Raw genomic sequence first — 18128 nt, 5'->3', positions numbered from 1 at the left:
AGCAGAGGGAGAGGAGGGAGGGACACAGGAGGAGAGTGGGGTGAGAGCGGGGGACACGAGGGAGGGAGACGGGGGGGGGGGCGCAGAGGGGAGAGTGAGAAAGAGATCCAGATCATCCCTAACAGATGGATATCTATCCGAATTCTCTGCACTGCTCATCAAGTATGCAGGCAGATGTTGACTACTTTATGCAAGCAAAAACAATGCCAGGTATATCTCTAAATAGGGAGGAATGTGTTTTAAATCAGACTGTTTTGATGGCATTAGGTTGGCTATACACTTTATGTACAGATTAATTGCCCCCATGTCCATGACTAAGTCATTAATTCTGTCAAATGTCCATGCTGCAACATGTTGGTGCCTATCCCTGACCAGGACCACCTAGCTTGACGATCAAATGTGGTAAGTTTTAAAGAAAAAAATCGAGTGCTATGCAAAGTAATGCAACATTTACAGGCTATGCTTGAAAAGAAGACATTTAATATAGTAATAGATGTTTGTGTGTTAAGTGTAGTGTTCTATGTGGTGCACCACACATTCCCAAATTACTGCTCTTTAATAATCCACTGAAATAAAACATTTCGAAAGTAGTACCTGACTTGTAATATGCAAGAATTTTTAAAATTAAGCTATTCATTTTGAAAATTTCTATTCAGCTTTTATTGTTCAATGAGCGAATATTTTGCACAATTTGGTTCATTTGTGCAAAATAACTTTTTGAATCCAATTTGTTTTTAAAAGGAAATGTGCATTTTAATTCCTTTGTTGGGGGTGAAACGTCTGGGTCATTGTGGTCTGTTAACCAAGGCTATCTTGGAAATCTGCACTGATGTCGTGTTGAAAATTGCATCTGAACTTCCTAAAATGTATTAAATCATTGTTGCAAATAAAACTTATGTAATTAGCGCTCGAAATGTTATATTGGCAAAAGATTTGCAATTGAGATTCTTCTCTAATGTGAATATTTTACAATTACAGTGCTGAACCGTCCAATCAATCAAATTGTAATTGAGTAATTAAAGTATGGCAGTTGGTATATTATTGTCACTTTGCTTTTATTCATTCAGTACTAGTTGATCTCCTTTTGGCATTGTTACCCACTCACGTCAGCCCCGGTGTTACACCAGTGCCAAGATTTTACTCTTTTGCAATCCCATTGTATACCATCTGGGGTTTACTTGCTTCAGCCCACTTGCGCATTCAGTAAAATACACAAATGAATACACTCAATGTTTTAATAACTCAGTGAGCTGCTGCATCTGATGCTGTGATTCTGACTCTGTCCTCACCATGCCTGTCACTGCTGAGCTACTTGATCTGTTTTTTTCTGATTGCAGAAAAATGGCACCAGGCCTTTAGTTTTGTCAGAAGGGGTACAGGTGGGAATTGGGGCAGAAGATCAGAATGGAGTGCACTTGTAGTGATTACAGTGGGATGGTGGATAGAAACGGGAGAAGATTGAAGGATCAGAGTGGGACTGAGCCTCAGTCTCATTCTCTGCACTGTCTCCAGTGCTTGAATGTGTCCCCTGATTCTTGGCAATGAAAATTGTATGCAGTATTCAAGGTATGGTCTGAGGAGAGTACTCTAAAGTTTGATCATTACTGTCTCCAATTTATAGTCAATTGTTTTGGCTGTGTGGTTCGAAATTCTGTTGGCTTTGTTGAGTGTTGCTCTGCATTGGTTGGGCATGTTTAGCTTTGAGTCAAAGACTGGTTGGTAGGTTAATTGGCCATTATAAATTGCCATTAGTATAGGTAGGTGGTAGGGAAATATATAGGGACCGGTGGGGATGTTATTGGAATATGGGATACATGTAGGATTAGTATAAATGGTTGGTTGATGGTCGGCACAGACTCGGTGGGCCGAAGGGCCTGTTTCAGTGCTGTATCACTAAACTAAAACTAAACTAAACTAAACTAGATCTTGACTTTTGGGTGTACAAGTGAGGAGTGTGATGGAATACTCTCCATTTGCCTGGATGGGTGCAGCTCCAACAACATTCAAGAAGCTCGACACCATCCAGGACAAAGCAGCCCGCTTGATTGGCACCCTATCCACAAACATTCACTCCCTCCACCACTGCCGCACAGTGGCAGCAATGTGTACCATCTACAAGATTCAGTGCAGCAATGCACCAAGGCTCCTTAGACAGCACCTTCCAAACACACGACCTCTACCAACTAGAAGGACAAGGGCAGCAAATGCATGGGAACACCACCACCTGCAAGTTTCCATCCAAGTCAAACACCATCCTGACTTGGAACTATATTGCCGTTCCTTCACTGTCACTGAATCAAAATCCTGGAACTCCCTTCCAGTGGGTGTACCTACCTCACATGGACTGCAGTGGTTCAAGAAGGCAGCTCACCACCACCTTCTCGAGGGCAATTAGGGATGGGCAATAAATGCTGGCCTGGCCAGTGACACCCACATTCCATGAATGAATTAAAAAAAAACAGTGAATGGTTGCCCATTTCAGCAACAAATAGACAGCCGTGAGTTTTGAGACTCTGGTTTTATTTGGATTTGACATCACTGCACATGCCAAATGCGCATTCCAAGGCAGCTTGCTGGCTTGGGTTACAGGGATTTTGGCTGGCAAAAAGTGCAGGTAGGTCGAGAGAGAGAGAGAGAGAGGTGAGGCTACGAAAGGCAAGTCTGGACTGGCAGTGGCCTGCAGTAATGACCCAGAGGGGGACTCTTGCTCTCTCCGGCTCCACAGAAATATTTAAAGCTTACTTTCCAGGGCTGTTTTGGCTCTAATGTCAGTGAAAATCATGCATGCTTTGGTTAGTTTTACCGTAAAATAGAAATCCGAGTCCCATCTATGTTGTAGGACCCTGATTTGCATACTAAAAGGGGCCTACGGCCTGAAAAAGCAGTTGCTTTGGCATTCCAGAGGTAATCCCCTATGAAAGTCCAGGTTAATGGGATAAGAAATCTATCAAATCAATTTTAAGGCCATTTAACCCCATTTAACACTGATTTAGGCAGATTATATTCCACCTCTTAACCCCATAGTGTATGCATGCCATCTGTTTTTCTTCACAAATGTAGAACTTTACACTTGTCTGCATTAAATTTCATCTGTCATTGCTCTACTTCTTCTTTATCATGTCCAACTCATTCATTCTGTAATTTCTGAATTGCCACTTTCAATTCCACTAACAGTCCTAGTTTGCTGTGATTTGCAAATTTGATCACTTTGCATTGAGTTTCTGAATCCAGTCCATTTATATAAATTAGAAACTATATTAGTCCCAGGAACTGAACTCTGGGTACCCCACTCAAAAGTTCTTTGCCTAAATTCTGACATAACTCCTCAAATGAGCACTCTTTTATTTTCTGCCCTTCAGGTAGTTTTATATCCAAGTTTAGCTTGAATCCTTGCAGCTTTTGAGTTAATGAACAGAAATTTGTGTGGAACTTTATCAAAAGCCTTTTGTAAAACCACAGTCCACTTGGGTTGTCCTTCGAGGTAGTTGGTCAGATGGATTCTTACATACGTACGAACATATGAACTAGGAACAGGAATAGGCCATTCTGCCCCTCAAGCCTGCTCTGCCATTCCATAAGATCATGGCTGATCTGTTTGTGGACTTAACTCCACTTTCCTGCCTACCCCGATACCCTTTTGACTCCCTTGTTTGTCAAGAATCTGACTACCTCTGCCTTAAAAACATTCAATGACCCTGCTTCCGCTGCTCTCTGGGGAAGAGAGTTCCACAGACTCACGATCCTCAGAGAAAAAATTTCTCCTCATCTCTGTCTTAAATGGGAGACCCCTTTTTTAAAAACTGTGCCCCCTAATATTAGTCTCTCCCACAAGGGGAATCTACCTTTCAACATCCATCCTGTCAAGTTCCCTCAGGATCTTGGATGTTTCAATCAAATCACCTCTCATCCTTCTAAACTCCAATGAATACACCAACCTGACTACCTTTCCTCATAAGATAACCCTCTCATCCCAAGAGTCAGTCGAGTGAACCTTCTCTGAACTACTTCCAATGCAATTATATCCTTTCTTAAGCAAGGAGACCAAAACTGTACACAATACTCTAGATGCGGTCTCACCAATGCCCTGTACAACTGTAGCAAAACATCTCTACTTTTATATTCCATCCCCCTTGCAATAAGCGACATTACATTTTAAAGCCTGGCTCACGTATAAAATTAAAACCCGACCCGACTACAGCCAACCCGAGCCCAAGCCCTTTAATTTTTGTTGCAACCGACCTGACACGAATCATCTCCATCTGTTCCGCAGCAGGCTATTCATGCAGCTGGAGTTGTGGGGAGTCATGAATAAGCCTGATCCCGTGACTTCCTGGAAGCAGTGTCCAGCCCGACCTGAACCCGACGCATATAATCGGATCTAGTCAGGTTCGGGTCGGGTAGCCAGGCTTTATTGCATTTGCCGCCTTAATCACTTGCTGTACCTGCATATGACCTTTTTGTGTTTTGTGTACTAGGACACCCAGATCCCTCTGTATCTGAGTTCTGTAATCTCTCTCCATTTAAATAATGTGTTGCTTTTCTATTCTTCCAGCTAAAGTGGATCAGTTCACACTTTCCCACATTATACTCCATCTGCCAAATGTTTGCCCACTCACTTAACCTACTCCTATCCCTTTGCGGACTCCTTATGTCCTCTTAGCAACTTACTCTCCTACCTATCTTTGTGTCAAAAGGAAATTTAGCAACCATACATTCTGTCCCTTCATCCAAATCATTGATATAGATTGTAAATAGTTGAGGCCCCAGCACTGATCCTTCTGCTACTCCACTAGTTACAGCTAGTCAACCTGAAAATGACCCAGTAATGCCGACTCTGTTTCCTGTTAGCTAACCAATTCTCTCTCCATGCTAATATGATACCCCCTACGCCATGGGCTCTGCTACCCAGGGGTGCCTTTTACTATGAGATCGTTAATTAATCCTGTCGTCTTCTCCTGCTGCATCTGTGTAGACTGCTATTAACTAGGTTATGGGACTGTAGATGTTGTACTAGTGGTATTCCATTCAAGCTCTGCAGTATTCTATGTTTAAACTAGGAAAAAGTCAGCAAGACCACAGTAGATAATTTTTAAATCAACTTGCTGCTGCACTACGCAGGTCAGGAAGATTCCTGATTCAATGCACAGTTTATCTTGGGTTAACTAATCTTGACCATTGTTAAACTGGGAAGATACAATTAGCTTTAGTATCCCAGGGACAGGAAAATGAAATATCCATGAAGATCCCTGCTCCTGATTGGTTATCGAATGACTAGCTGGTAAATCAGTTTTTATGGGCACAGGGTGATGGTGGAATCCAGCTCAGGGGGGAGCAAAAAGACAAGTGGTAATTATAGGAGATTCTATAATTAGGAGGATAGGTAGTATCCTTTGCAAGCCGGATCGGGAGTCCCGCATGGTGTGTTGCCTGCCCGGTGCCAGGGTGCAGGACATCTCTTGAAAGGATATTGGAGGGGGAGGATCCAGTTGTTGTGGTCCACGTTGGGACCAACAACATAGGCAAGGCTAGGATGGGGAACCTGTTTGGGGATTATAAAGCACTCGGAGCGAAATTAAGGAACAGGTCCTCGAGGGTCATAATCTCCGGATTACTGCCCGAGCCACGTGCAAATTGGCTTAGGGCTAAGAATATTAGGGAAGTAAACACGTGGCTAAGGGAGTGGTGTGGGAAAGAGGGGTTCCATTTCATGGGGCATTGGCATCAGTTTTGGAACCGGGGGGGATCTGTACCGATGGGACGGTCTCCACCTGAACCGATCTGGAACCAGTGTTCTAGCGAAACGGATAAATAGGGTGGTCTCTAGGACTTTAAACTAGTGAGTCGGGGGGAAGGGAAAGGGAAAACGACAGGGAGTATGATGATAAATAAAAAGGTAAGCAGCAGGTTAACATGTGTGCAGGAGGGTTTAAGTTCAAGGCAGACTATGAAAGAAGCAGAAAGGACGGATAACTCAGGAGTTATTATTAGAGATGTTGGAAATCATGAGGGTAAGAAAGCTCGCATAAAGGCACTTTACCTGAATGCTCGTAGCATTCGTAACGAGGTTGATGAGTTAACGGCACAAATCATCGCGAATAAATATGATTTGGTAGCCATTACGGAGACATGGTTACAGGTTGGTCACGACTGGGAGTTAAATATCCAGGGGTACCAGACTATTCGGAAGGACAGACAGGAAGGTAAGGGAGGTGGTGTAGCTCTGATATTCAAGGACGACATCAGGGTGGTGCTGAGAGATGATATAGGTTCTATGGAGAATGAGGTTGAATCCATTTGGGTGGAAATTAGAAACTCTAAGAAGAAAAAGTCATTGATAGGCATAGTCTATAGGCCACCAAATAATATCACATTGGGGCGGGCAATAAACAAAGAAATAACTAATGCCTGTAAAAATGGTACGGCAATTATCATGGGGGATTTTAATCTACATGTAGATTGGTCGAACCAGCTCAGTCAGGGTAGCCTTGAGGACGAGTTCGTTGAGTGTATCCGTGATAGTTTTCTTGAACAGTATGTAATGGAACCGACGAGGGCGCAAGCTATCCTAGATCTAGTCCTGTGTAATGAGACAGGAATAATTAATGACCTCATAGTTGGGGATCCTCTTGGAAGGAGTGATCATAGGATGGTTGAATTTAGAATACAGATGGAGAGTGTGAAGATAAAATCCAATACCAGGGTCCTGCACTTGAACAAGGGGGACTACAATAGAATGAGGGAGGACTTGGCTAAAGTAGACTGGAAACAAAGATTTTATGGTGGGACAGTTGACGAGCAGTGGAGGACTTTCAAAGCAATTTTTAAAGTGCTCAGCAAAAGTATATTCCAGTGAAAAGGAAGGACTGGAAGAAAAGGGGTAGTCTGCCATGGGTGTCTAAGGAAATAAGGGAGGCTATCAAATTGAAAGAGAAGGCATACAAAGTGGCCAAAAGCAGAATGAAACTAGAAGATTGGGAAAACTTTAAAGGTCAACAGAAAGCTACAAAAAGAGCTATAAAGAAAAGTAAGATAGAACATGAGAAAAAACTAGCACATAATATAAAGACAGATAGCAAAAGTTTCTATAAATATATAAAACGAAAAAGAGTGGCTAAAGTAAATGTTGGTCCTTTAGAGGATGAGAAAGGGAATTTAGTTAGGGGATATGATGAAATGGCCGAGGCATTGAACGGGTATTTTGTATCGGTCTTCACAGTGGAGGACATTAATAACATGCCAGTAATTGACAAAGAGACGAACGTAGGTGAGGACCTGGAAACAATCATTATTACGGAAGAGCTAGTGTTGGGCAAGCTAATGGAGCTAAGGATTGATAAGTCTCCTGGCCCTGATGGAATGCATCCCAGGGTACTAAAAGAGATGGCGGGAGAAATAGCAGGTGCACTGACGGTAATTTTCCAAAATTCGCTGGACTCTGGGGTAGTCCCATCTGATTGGCGTCACATCTGCTGTTTTCCACTGTTTAAAAAGGGAGGTAGACAAAAGATGGGGAATTATAGACCGGTTAGCTTAACCTCTGTAGTGGGGAAGATGCTTGAGTCTATTATCAAGGAAGAAATAGCAGGGCATCTCAATAGAAATTGTCCCGTTGGGCAGACGCAGCATGGGTTCATGAAGGGCAGGTCATGCTTGACAAATCCTTTGGAATTCTATGATGACATTACAAGCAAGGTGGACAATGGGGACCCAGTGGATGTGGTGTACCTAGATTTCCAAAAGGCCTTCGACAAGGTGCCGCACAAGAGGCTGCTGCATAAGATAAGGATGCATGGCGTTAGGGGTAAAGTATTAGCATGGATAGAGGATTGGTTGACTAACAGGAAGCAGAGAGTGGGGATAAATGAGTGATATTCTGGGTGGCAATTCAGTCACTAGTGGTGTGCCTCAGGGATCGGTGTTGGGACTGCAATTATTTACAATTTATATAGATGATTTGGAGTTGGGGACCACGTGTAGGGTGTCAAAGCTTGCAGATGACACTAAGATGAGTGGCAGAGCAAAGTGTGCAGATGACTGTGAAACTTTGCAGAGGAGCATAGATACATTGAGTGAGTGGGCAAAGGTCTGGCAGATGGAATACAATGTTAATAAATGTGAAGTCATTCATTTCGGTAGGAGTAACAGTAAAAAGGATTATTACTTGAATGGTAAAAAGTTGCAGCATGCTGCTATGCAGAGGGACCTGGGTGTCCTTGTGCATGAATCGCAGAAGGTTGGTCTGCAGGTACAGCAAGTAATTAGGAAGGCAAATGGAATTTTGTCCTTCATTGCTAAAGGGATTGAGTTCAAAAGCAGAGAGGTTATGTTGCAGCTGTATAAGGTACTGGTGAGGCCGCACCTGGAGTACTGTGTGCAGTTTTGGTCTCCTTACTTGAGAAAGGATGTACTGGCACTGGAGAGGGTGCACAGGAGGTTCACTAGGTTGATTCCGGAGTTGAGGGGGTTGGCTTATGAGGAGAGACTGAGTAGATTGGGATTATATTCATTGGAATTCAAAAGAATGAGGGGGGATCTTATAGAAACATATAAAATTATGAAGGGAATAGATAAGATACAAGTAGAGAGGATGTTTCCACTGGCAGGTGAAGCTAGGACAAGAGGGCATAGCCTGAAGATTAGAAGGAGCAGATTTAGGACTGAATTAAGAAGGAACTTCTTCACCCAGAGGGTTGTTAATCTATGGAATTCCTTGCCCAGTGAAGTAGTTGACGCTTCTTCAGTAAACGTTTTTAAAGCTAAGGTAGATATCTTTTTGAACAATAAAGGAATTAAGGGATACGGTGAGAGCGCGGGTAAGTGGATCTGAGTCCACGAAAAGATCAGCCATGATCTTATTGAATGGCGGAGCAGGCTCGAGGGGCCGGACGGCCTACTCCTGCTCCTAGTTCTTATGATCTTATGATCAAGTAGCATGCTTACACTCACTGTCACATGGGGAGTACCCATTTGGGTGATGTCAACTACCCCAGTGAGAATTAACAGTTTAATTAGGGGATAAACAAATTTCATTTTGCCAACATCTTAAATTCCGTTTTAGCCCTGTGAACGTCCTATTTATTCAGTGGGTTAATGGAAGTGTGTAACTCATGCTATCACACCGTTTGAAGAATTGGGGTAGCGTGTGTCCATGAATAGATAAGGCAGCTGTCGAGTAATCCAACTTTTTGCATGTTGCTGTAGTTCAAAATGTTACAACCTGTTTCAAGGGCAAAATGAAATTGAAGAGTTCTTCATCTGGCGAGATAATTGGGTGGTATAATACTCGTCACTTTTTTTTTGTTAAAATGGAAGAAATAGATTGTAGCATTTCTGAAGCTTGGTGCTCTCTTTTTCAATATTAAGTGCAGTCTAGCCATGTCAGGATCCCACTGGGACTTGCTGCTGGTGCGAGACGCCATGTTTTTTGAGGAAAAAAAAAGTCCTTCAGATTCCTGGAAATTTGAGGGTTGACCATTTTTGCAGCAGTTGACCCAGTTTCTGCTGCATTTTACTTGTGGATACAAGTCTTCCTGGCAGGAGCAGCTTTATTGTTTTTGGGAAAACCAAGCAACATGCTTCCTGTAATGTGTTGTAGTTTTAGTTTCGAGTCTGAATTAAATACTGTAAAGTATTCGTGATCCTGTACCTAACTTATTGCCTGCCTGTTGCGTGTTTTCAAGGCTTGTGCCAAGCACGGTACTTGGGCATCAAGATATGCAGATTAATATGATCCCATCTGAGAGTTTAAAAGATAGAGGTGCGCAGTCTACTTTTTAAAACTGTGGCATATTGTTGATCAAGAAATGAATCAAGTGCCCTCCATTTTTCTTGAAATAGTAATTTGTTTCACAAAGGTCTTCCTAAGTAACAGTTTAAAGGAGACAACCCAAGTTTTGCTTTTCTATTCTGTTTTATTGACCTACAAATCACCAGATATATTATAAATTCAGTTTTTTTAATAGGCAAGCGTGTCTTGGTTGAAACCTGTTGGAATAAAGGAAATGTGACCATTCTTTGCCTGCAATACAAAACAAAGGCAGCTTTTCCAATTTTAAAAACAGCATAATGTGATTCTAGTATGACATTGACAGAGCACGTGAATTACCTCTGTTCACTAAGATCAATATCTACTTTGTTTTGTGTTTCTCAACCATAAACATAACATGTATAGGGGTACTTCCTGGTGGCCAGTGGCCTTTGTTACAATACAAAACAGTCCTAGAATTTCAACCAAGAATCCAGAGTATCTCCCTTTGCAAGGTGAGGTGAGAGTGACGGCCCTTGACATCAAGGCAGCATTTGACCGAGTATGGCATCAAGGGGTCCTAACAAAACTGAGGTCAATGGGAATCGAGGAAAACCTCTGCTGGTTGGAGTCATACCTAGCACAAAGGAAGATGGTTGTGGTTGTTGGAGGTCAATCATCTGAGCTCCATGACATCACTGCAGGAGTTCTTCAGGGTAATGTTCTAGGCCCAACCATCTTCAGCTGTTTCATCAATGACCTTCCTTCAATCATAAGGTCAGAAGTGTGGATGTTAGCTGATGATTGTGCAATGTTCAGCTCCATTCGTGACTCCTCAGATACTGAAACAGTCCGTGTAGAAATGCAGCAAGATTTGGACAATATCCAGGCTTGGGCTGATTATTGGCAAGTAACATTCGCACCACACAAGTGCCAGGCAATGATCATCTCCAACAAGAGAGAATCTAACCATCACCCCTTGATATTCAACGGCATTACCATCGCTGAATCCCCCCACTATCAACACCCTAGGGGCTACCATTGACCAGAAACTGAACTGGAGTAGCCATATAAATACCGTGGCTACAAGAGTAGGTCAGAGGCTAGGAACCCTGCGGTGAGTAATTCACCTCCTGATTCCCCAAAGCCTATCCACCATCTACAAGGCACAAGCCAGGAGTGTGATGGAATACTTTCCATTTGCCTGGATGGGTGCTGCTCCAACACCACTCAAGAAGCTCGACACCATCCAGGACAAAGCAGCCCGCTCGATTGGCACCCCATCTACAAACATTCACTCCCTCCACCACCGCACAGTGGCAGCTGTGTGTACCATCCAGACGATGCACTGCAGCAACGCACCAAGGCTCCTTAGACAGCACCTTCCAAACCCGCGACCTCTACGAACTAGAAGGGCAAGGGCAGCAAATGCGTGGGAACACCACCACCTGCAAGTTCCCCTCCAAGTCACACACCATCCTAACTTGGAACTATATTGCCATTCCTTCACTGTCGCTGGTTCAATATCCTGGAACTCCCTTCCGAACAGCACTGTGGGTGTACCTGCCCCACGTGGACTGTAGCGCTTCAAGAAGACAGTTCACCACCACCTTCTCGAGGGCAATAAATGCTGGCCCTGGCCAGCGATGCCCACATCCCATGAATGAATTATAAAAAGGCTTATACAGGCCGATGAAAGGTCACAGAACTGAAACATTAACTCTGGTTCTCTCTCCACAGATGGTGCCTGACCTGCTGAATATTTCAAGCACTTTGTTATTTCAGATTTCCAGCATCTGCAGTATTTTGTTTTTACTTATACAGGCTCCATTTTTCTTGCTTTCTGCAATGTGTTAAGACCGAGGTGGGAGGAGTACACTGTTCTAGCCCCACTTCTCCACAGGTCAACATTTTTTCACACATACTGATATGGTAAATTATAGACTGTCTTTTTCCCAGAATAAGACGCACCAACCAGGTTACTTTATTAAACAGCAAAATTATTAGTTTATTATAAAACAAGTCTTAACCAATAATGAAGTAAAACATACACACACAAATTGAAATATTGAAGCCCCTTATTTATCTTAGCCCCTCACACAAACACACACACATACATACCCTGGTTAACTGGAAAAATAGAAAGGATTTTTGTTTATAGCGCTGTTACAAAGAAAACAAGAAAAAAAAAACACAGGTGGAATACTTGTCCTTGGTTTTGGTTTGGCGTCCCAAATGTGTATAGGTGACTGTCGCTGGGATCTTTCTAGTACGGTTCTTTCCAGGCGATGTTGAAGATCAGTTTGCGTAGTTTTTCCAAGCACTGCAGCTACAGAGGCTTCAGATAGTTCTTAGAGCAGAAATGTGGCAACAAGAGTTTTAGTTCCCATGCATTCGATATGCAGGGTTTCTTCAAATACAGTTGGAAATAGGAAACTGACACACTATATGCGGGATTTCTTTTTGAGAGAGAGAGAGAGGAGCTGGGTTATCGTCTTTGGCAGGCAAAAGCCAACTATCTGTTGTAACAGTTCAACTGAAACTAAAAACATTTCAGAAGTTAAGCCTCCTGACCTCTATAAATCCTGATCTGTTACTTCTTTGTAAACATCTCCCCAAGTTAAAAACAACCACTGCTGTGTGATTATCCACAGACAGGTGCCTTCCAGTAAGACTTGTTTACAAGCCAAATCCAAGAACCTGCTGGTGACTTTTTCAAAAACCCCACAAAGTTCAGCATCTTTTAAGATTCCAGATGAATCAATGCCTATAATTCAACTATAAGTCCTTAAAACATATTTTACCATAAAAAGTAGATGTACTCTTGTAACAAATGCAACCACTATATTCAAGATAAATAATATAACATCTGTTTTTTGTTTCCTTTCAATAAAAAATGGAAGTCGTATCGTTCAACCTTTTTATGGATGAGCATTTTTGCTTGAAGTGTAGGATTGTGAAGAGATTATATACTTGGAATTTTTAGTCATACTTCTGAACAGCTTAAGTGCCCTCTTAAAGACTAGAAGCAAGAGAAGAATAAAAGTTTCTTGTTAGATTTTGATGCTAGTAATTTTTGATGTTTACTCAATTCCTGAAGGATTTTACTTCTATTTCTCCATCCCAGTCTGCCTGCTCCCCACCCTGCCCACCAAAGCACTGTGGAATCACACGTTTTAATGCAATGTCTTAACTTCAAAATAACTGAATTTTAAAATCTAATCTTCCTTTGGTGGAATAACCTGCAGAGTGAATTTCTAGTTGGTAGTTAAAAATCTAGCCCCTATGTCTTAAATGTAGGGAGCTCATGAACTGGAAATATTCAATGCTTGATGACTTAAAAAGCTTTGGTCGCAAACCTTTGCGTTCCTTTCATGACTTCTTCACAAGCTATTGGGGCGGTAGTTACTTAATTGGCTGTTAGCAGTAAGTTCATGATTGGTGAATTTGGATTAGTAAACATAAGTTCACAGGTATACAGAACTATTCAGACCATGCAGCCTTGATCAATGCCATATAAATTCCCTCTTTATACTCTGGCACCTGTACTGGGTATTGAAGTGTGGAGGGAAGTACCATCTTAATCTTTCCTTTTTCAAAATAGTAATGTCAATGGGATTTCAGTAATTTGTAATGATGGTGTGAGACTGGTGCATTTCCCCCCATTTAATAGTTCTTAAAATGAAATGGCAGATTTGTGAAAGTTTCGTACCATGCCCTCTTTAGCTGTGAAAAACACTCAAATATAGTTATAGATATTTATTTTTAATAAAATTTTTGGCTCTGGAGAGAACATTTTGAGCTGTATAACACTGAAGTACTGGTCATTATAGATTTATCATTGGGAATGAATTAGAAGTATGGTATAAATGTATTGTACTTCATTAAGACAGTAAGAGAGTTTCCTATAATTGATACCAGTATTAAACAAGCCTTGTGACAGTATTGCAAAATAAATCTGATACATTTATGTTCTCTGAGAATACAGGTTATATTGCTATTGGAATAGCTGTTAGAAAGCTGAAACATTTGTAATATTTTTCTACAACGTTTACTGGGAAGGGAAATGTTAAGAATCCTGATCTGGTTACATCTTGCATGTTTTAATGAGCTCAAAGCAACCATGTGGGCTAACAAAAGTTTTGTGAGAAAGATGCATGTAGAATACATTCCTCATATACAGCTTTCAAAGAATTTTAAGACTGACAGTAACTTTGTATCCTCCATGTGAATAAAAAAGAAGTCTGGTACTGTGGTGTAGGGACAACTGCAGGTCTAAGTCTCATTCTGCTCGATTCTCCATCTGCACTGCTGAAGCTGTGGCCTCACCCAAAAGGGCAGGGAGAAAATCAGAAGAGATGCCTGGGTGATCCCTGGCATCCTGTGGTTTTGATGACCAGGAAGTAGCATAAGAGGTGGATAAAACCACAGGAAGAAAGGGAAGATGCATGCCTTGGTGCCCCTTCCATGAAAATAAAGCATTTTTGAAATATGGCCGTATACCAATTAAATTACGATTAGCTTAGTTATTCAACGGAATGTTCCATGTTGGTTATCAGCTCACATCATTAAGTACACTTATCTTTTTCCAGTGCAGTTGAATTGCCATTTCATTAAATGATTATAGAAGTGTGAAACATAACCTGTACATGCTTGCATTTCAGCCATTTTATTATCTGTATAATATATTAATTTTCAAAGACTCATTTTAAAACACGATTATCTTTGCACTAATTTCTTTCCCCAAATATTAAGCCATATTTAATTATTTTTGTCAGGAAACGTTACCACTACAAGGGATATTGTTGTTAGTTGTATTATGAGCATTCAAAGCTGGTTAGTATTGCTGTCTACCATGATATATTTTGTCTTCTCTTTCAGCCAAGCACCCTGCCACAAGGGACAGTTAACATGAACCAATGCACAGATGTCATTGATGCTGAACCCAAGACTGGTCAGAAGAATGCACTATGCATTATAACACCTGAACGTGAATTCTTCATTCGTGGAGAGTCCAAAGAAATAATTAATGGGTGAGTGACAGTGTTCTGAAGTTTCGATTAATTTTATTTGATTATTGGTAGCCTTGCTTCTACATGCTGAAAGGTTGAAACTGGAAAAAAGTCATGTTCATCTGCAACAAAATGCCAATAAAATATTTACATCCAACATTGTCCAAGGGTAACTTAGGACTTGACATATAGGTTATGAGGAAGATTACCACACGCTTAATTTGAGCATTTTCTGTAGGTATGTTCGCAACTTTGAAAAACCAATAGTGTTTGCTAAAATTCAGCTCAGCAAAATTAAAAAAAAAATCAAAGGTCTGAAGTAGAAAGTTTGAACTTAATTTAAAGCTGTGATTTATTGCTGCACTGCTTGTGCTGTAATCTTTTTCATGACCTTGTTAAAATTGCTCATACATAGATATCTGATTCTTTGACCTTCCTCAACCTCACTGTCCACATATACATTCCTTCCCTTGTCTATTCTCCTTGATCTTGTTGTAATGTGATACCATATCACTTCCATGGTTGGAATCAGTTAAGAGCTATTTCCAATCATGCCACCTTCGCTTTCAGCAGACACAAAATGCTGCAGCTATCCACGCTCTCTCTTGGCCCTGGGAAACAAATCTATACCTCCTAACTCCTTTTCTTTGGGCCTGCAACTCTCACTGACATCAGTGTCTTTCATCCACTGTCTTGCTTCTATCATCCAGCTCTTGTTTCTTTTCTTCAGCCCTCAATTCTTAGCCCCACTCTCTCCCCTCCAACACCTCCCTTTTGTTCAATATCCACAATGATGGGATGAAGCCTGTGAAAGAGTAAAATACATATGGTATTTGAGGCTTGAGGCACAGACTTAAGGTGATTGGTAGAAGGATTAGAGGGGACGTGAGGAAAAACTTTTTCACCCACAGAGTGGTGGGTGTCTGGAATTCACTGCCAGGAATGGTGGTGTAATCAGAAACCTTCAATTCTTTTAAAAGGTACCTGGACATGCACCTGATGCGCTGTAAACTGGCAAGGCCATGGACCAGGTGCTGGAAGGTAGAATTAGATTAGGTGGCTAGTTTTTTAGGCCGGTACGGACACAACGGGCTGAATGGCCTCCTTCTGTGCTGTAATTTTTCTATGGTTCTATGGGTAGGGTTGTAGAAATGGAAAGGAGAAAAGAGCCAGAGGTGAACAAAAATGGCCTTGTTAATTTATCAGATCTAGAGAATGAAGTTGAGGTCAGGGTTGTGCAGAAAGCCAAGGTTCCACACCTTCTGCTTGAACCTGAGGTAAATGGAGTCAAAAGCAAAATACTACAGAAGCTGGAAATCTGAAATAAAAACATAATGCTAGAAGTACTCAGCAGGTCAGGTAGCATCTGTAGAAAGAAAAACTGTCTCCGTAGATGAACTAAATGCTGACTTGGGTTTTGTGAAGGTTAAACTGAAAAAACTCAAACCACTAAAAAATATCTAACATTGCTTAGGTAGTAACAGCAATCTTTGTATGGTTGAATAATGCAGAGAAGTATAGCTGAGTGCTGTTGATATACATATGGATGTGCATGCCATGTTGCCAAAGATTAGTATATAAGCCATGTCATGCATGCCACTTTTGTCCATAGCATCTCCCTGGTCAGCTGGTGACTGGATAAATGTGATTTGACTTTTTTCTTTTCCATTCCCATTGTAGAATCATAAAATGTTGCACAACAGAAACAGGCCATTTGGTCTTCAAATATGTGGTGGAGCTTTTCTTCACTTGCGGCACTAGTATAATGTGATGCTCCTGCTCATTCCTGTTTAATATTTGTCGTCTTTTTTCAAGCGTCACCCTAATTGCATTCTTAAGAGAACTGTTCCAACTATGTTTTGGAACCGGAACATCCATATTCTAATCAGCTTCTGTAAAAATATTTTCTGCTCATCTCCCTTTTAATAATTTTAAATGTGTCGCCTTGTTCTGTCACATTGAACAGTGGAAAAAATTAATTACTATTTACCTTATCATAGCACTCCATGAACTTGAACACCGTTATCAGGTTATCTGTCAACCGTTGCAACTTCAGGGATATGAGCGTCGTGAGCAAGGGCAGTATTTATTGCATTCCTAGTTTCCCTTGAGAGGGTGGTGGTGAGCCGGCCTTTTGAACCCCTGCAGCCCCGTGTGGTGGAAGTATTCCTGAAGTGCTGTTGGGTAGGAACTTGCAGAATTTTGACCCAACTACAAGTTAGGCACGGTGATGTAGGTCCAAGTCTGGATGGTGTGTGACTTGGAGGGGAATTTTTACATGATGGTATTCCCAAGCACCTGCTGCCCTTGCCCTTGCCCTTCTAGGTACTGGAAGTCATGGGTCTGGGAGGTTCTATGATAGAAAAAGAAGAATTTTGTTCGTCTTTTTATGGCCTTATGCACTTATGCTATCTTTTTAATGCTATGTATCTGCTGTAGAAGGTTCCTCTGTTATAATTAAGGAGTATTTATTTTTCTTCACTTCAATGTTATTATTTCACAGTTCCACAATTGAACTGCATCTGCTTGTTTTTCTAGCCTATGTTCTTGTGCAGCCTTTTACAGTTCTCAATTTGCTGTATCCTCCTCCTATTTGGAGTCATCAAATCTTGATTTGTGTTCTCAATTCCTGTTTTATATTACTGTAAATGTAAGAGCAGCCTCAAAACAATCCCCTGTGGAATACCATGCACCAAACCACCTTCAACTCATGGGTACCCCCTTCCCTTCCTTCTGTGACCCCATCCCTTCTTTGAATCTTAACCCTTACTGTGTATTCACAATACCTTCTGATCTTCCCCTCTGATTCTGAATCATCTCCTCAGCAAATCACTTTCTGCCCACCTCAATGAATTTTGAGCCAGGCATGACACTGAAACAAAAACAAGAAATGCTGGATTCACTCAGCAGGTCTGGCAGCATCTGTGGAAAGAGAAGCAGAGTTAACGTTTCGGGTCAGTGACCCTTCTTCGGAACACTGAGCTCTTCTTCCGTCGTCTCTACGCCTGCTTCTTTGACCAGGCGTCTGCTCCCGCAACCCACCCCCCCCACCCAACCTGCTCCCAGGCACTGAGCAGACCATTTTACCCTTCTCCAATATTCTCCCTCCACCTGGGCCCCTCCCTCTGGATTCTTACTGTCTCTTGATATTTTAATTGAGAGTTGTTGAACCACAGAACCACACATTTGTTACAGCGCAGAAGGAGGCCATTTGGCCCATCTTGTCTGCACCGGCTTTCCAAAAGAGCAATTCACTTAATGCCATTCTCCCGCCTTCTGCCTGTAACCCTGCACATTCTTCCTTTTCATATTGCAGTCTAATTCCCTTTTGAATGCTTCAGTTGAACCTGCCTCCATCACACTCTCAGACA

General features: G+C 41.7%; 1 protein-coding gene across 5 annotated transcripts in view; it reads left to right on the top strand.

The window, feature by feature from the left end:
• Nucleotides 1–18128, top strand: part of mprip (myosin phosphatase Rho interacting protein) — a 533204-nt gene that overhangs the window by 195202 nt on the left and 319874 nt on the right. For all 5 annotated transcript variants that reach the window (XM_068057934.1, XM_068057930.1, XM_068057933.1 and 2 more), the window contains one exon: nucleotides 14627–14778. In XM_068057934.1, the coding sequence (XP_067914035.1) occupies nucleotides 14627–14778 (152 nt within the window). The remainder of the gene's footprint in view (nucleotides 1–14626; nucleotides 14779–18128) is intronic.

Source organism: Heterodontus francisci, chromosome 26 (assembly GCF_036365525.1).
Source record: "Heterodontus francisci isolate sHetFra1 chromosome 26, sHetFra1.hap1, whole genome shotgun sequence".
NCBI classification, from domain to species: domain Eukaryota; kingdom Metazoa; phylum Chordata; class Chondrichthyes; order Heterodontiformes; family Heterodontidae; genus Heterodontus; species Heterodontus francisci.
The sequence above is the reverse complement of the archived record's forward strand: the minus strand, read 5'-3'. Positions and strand labels throughout refer to the sequence as shown.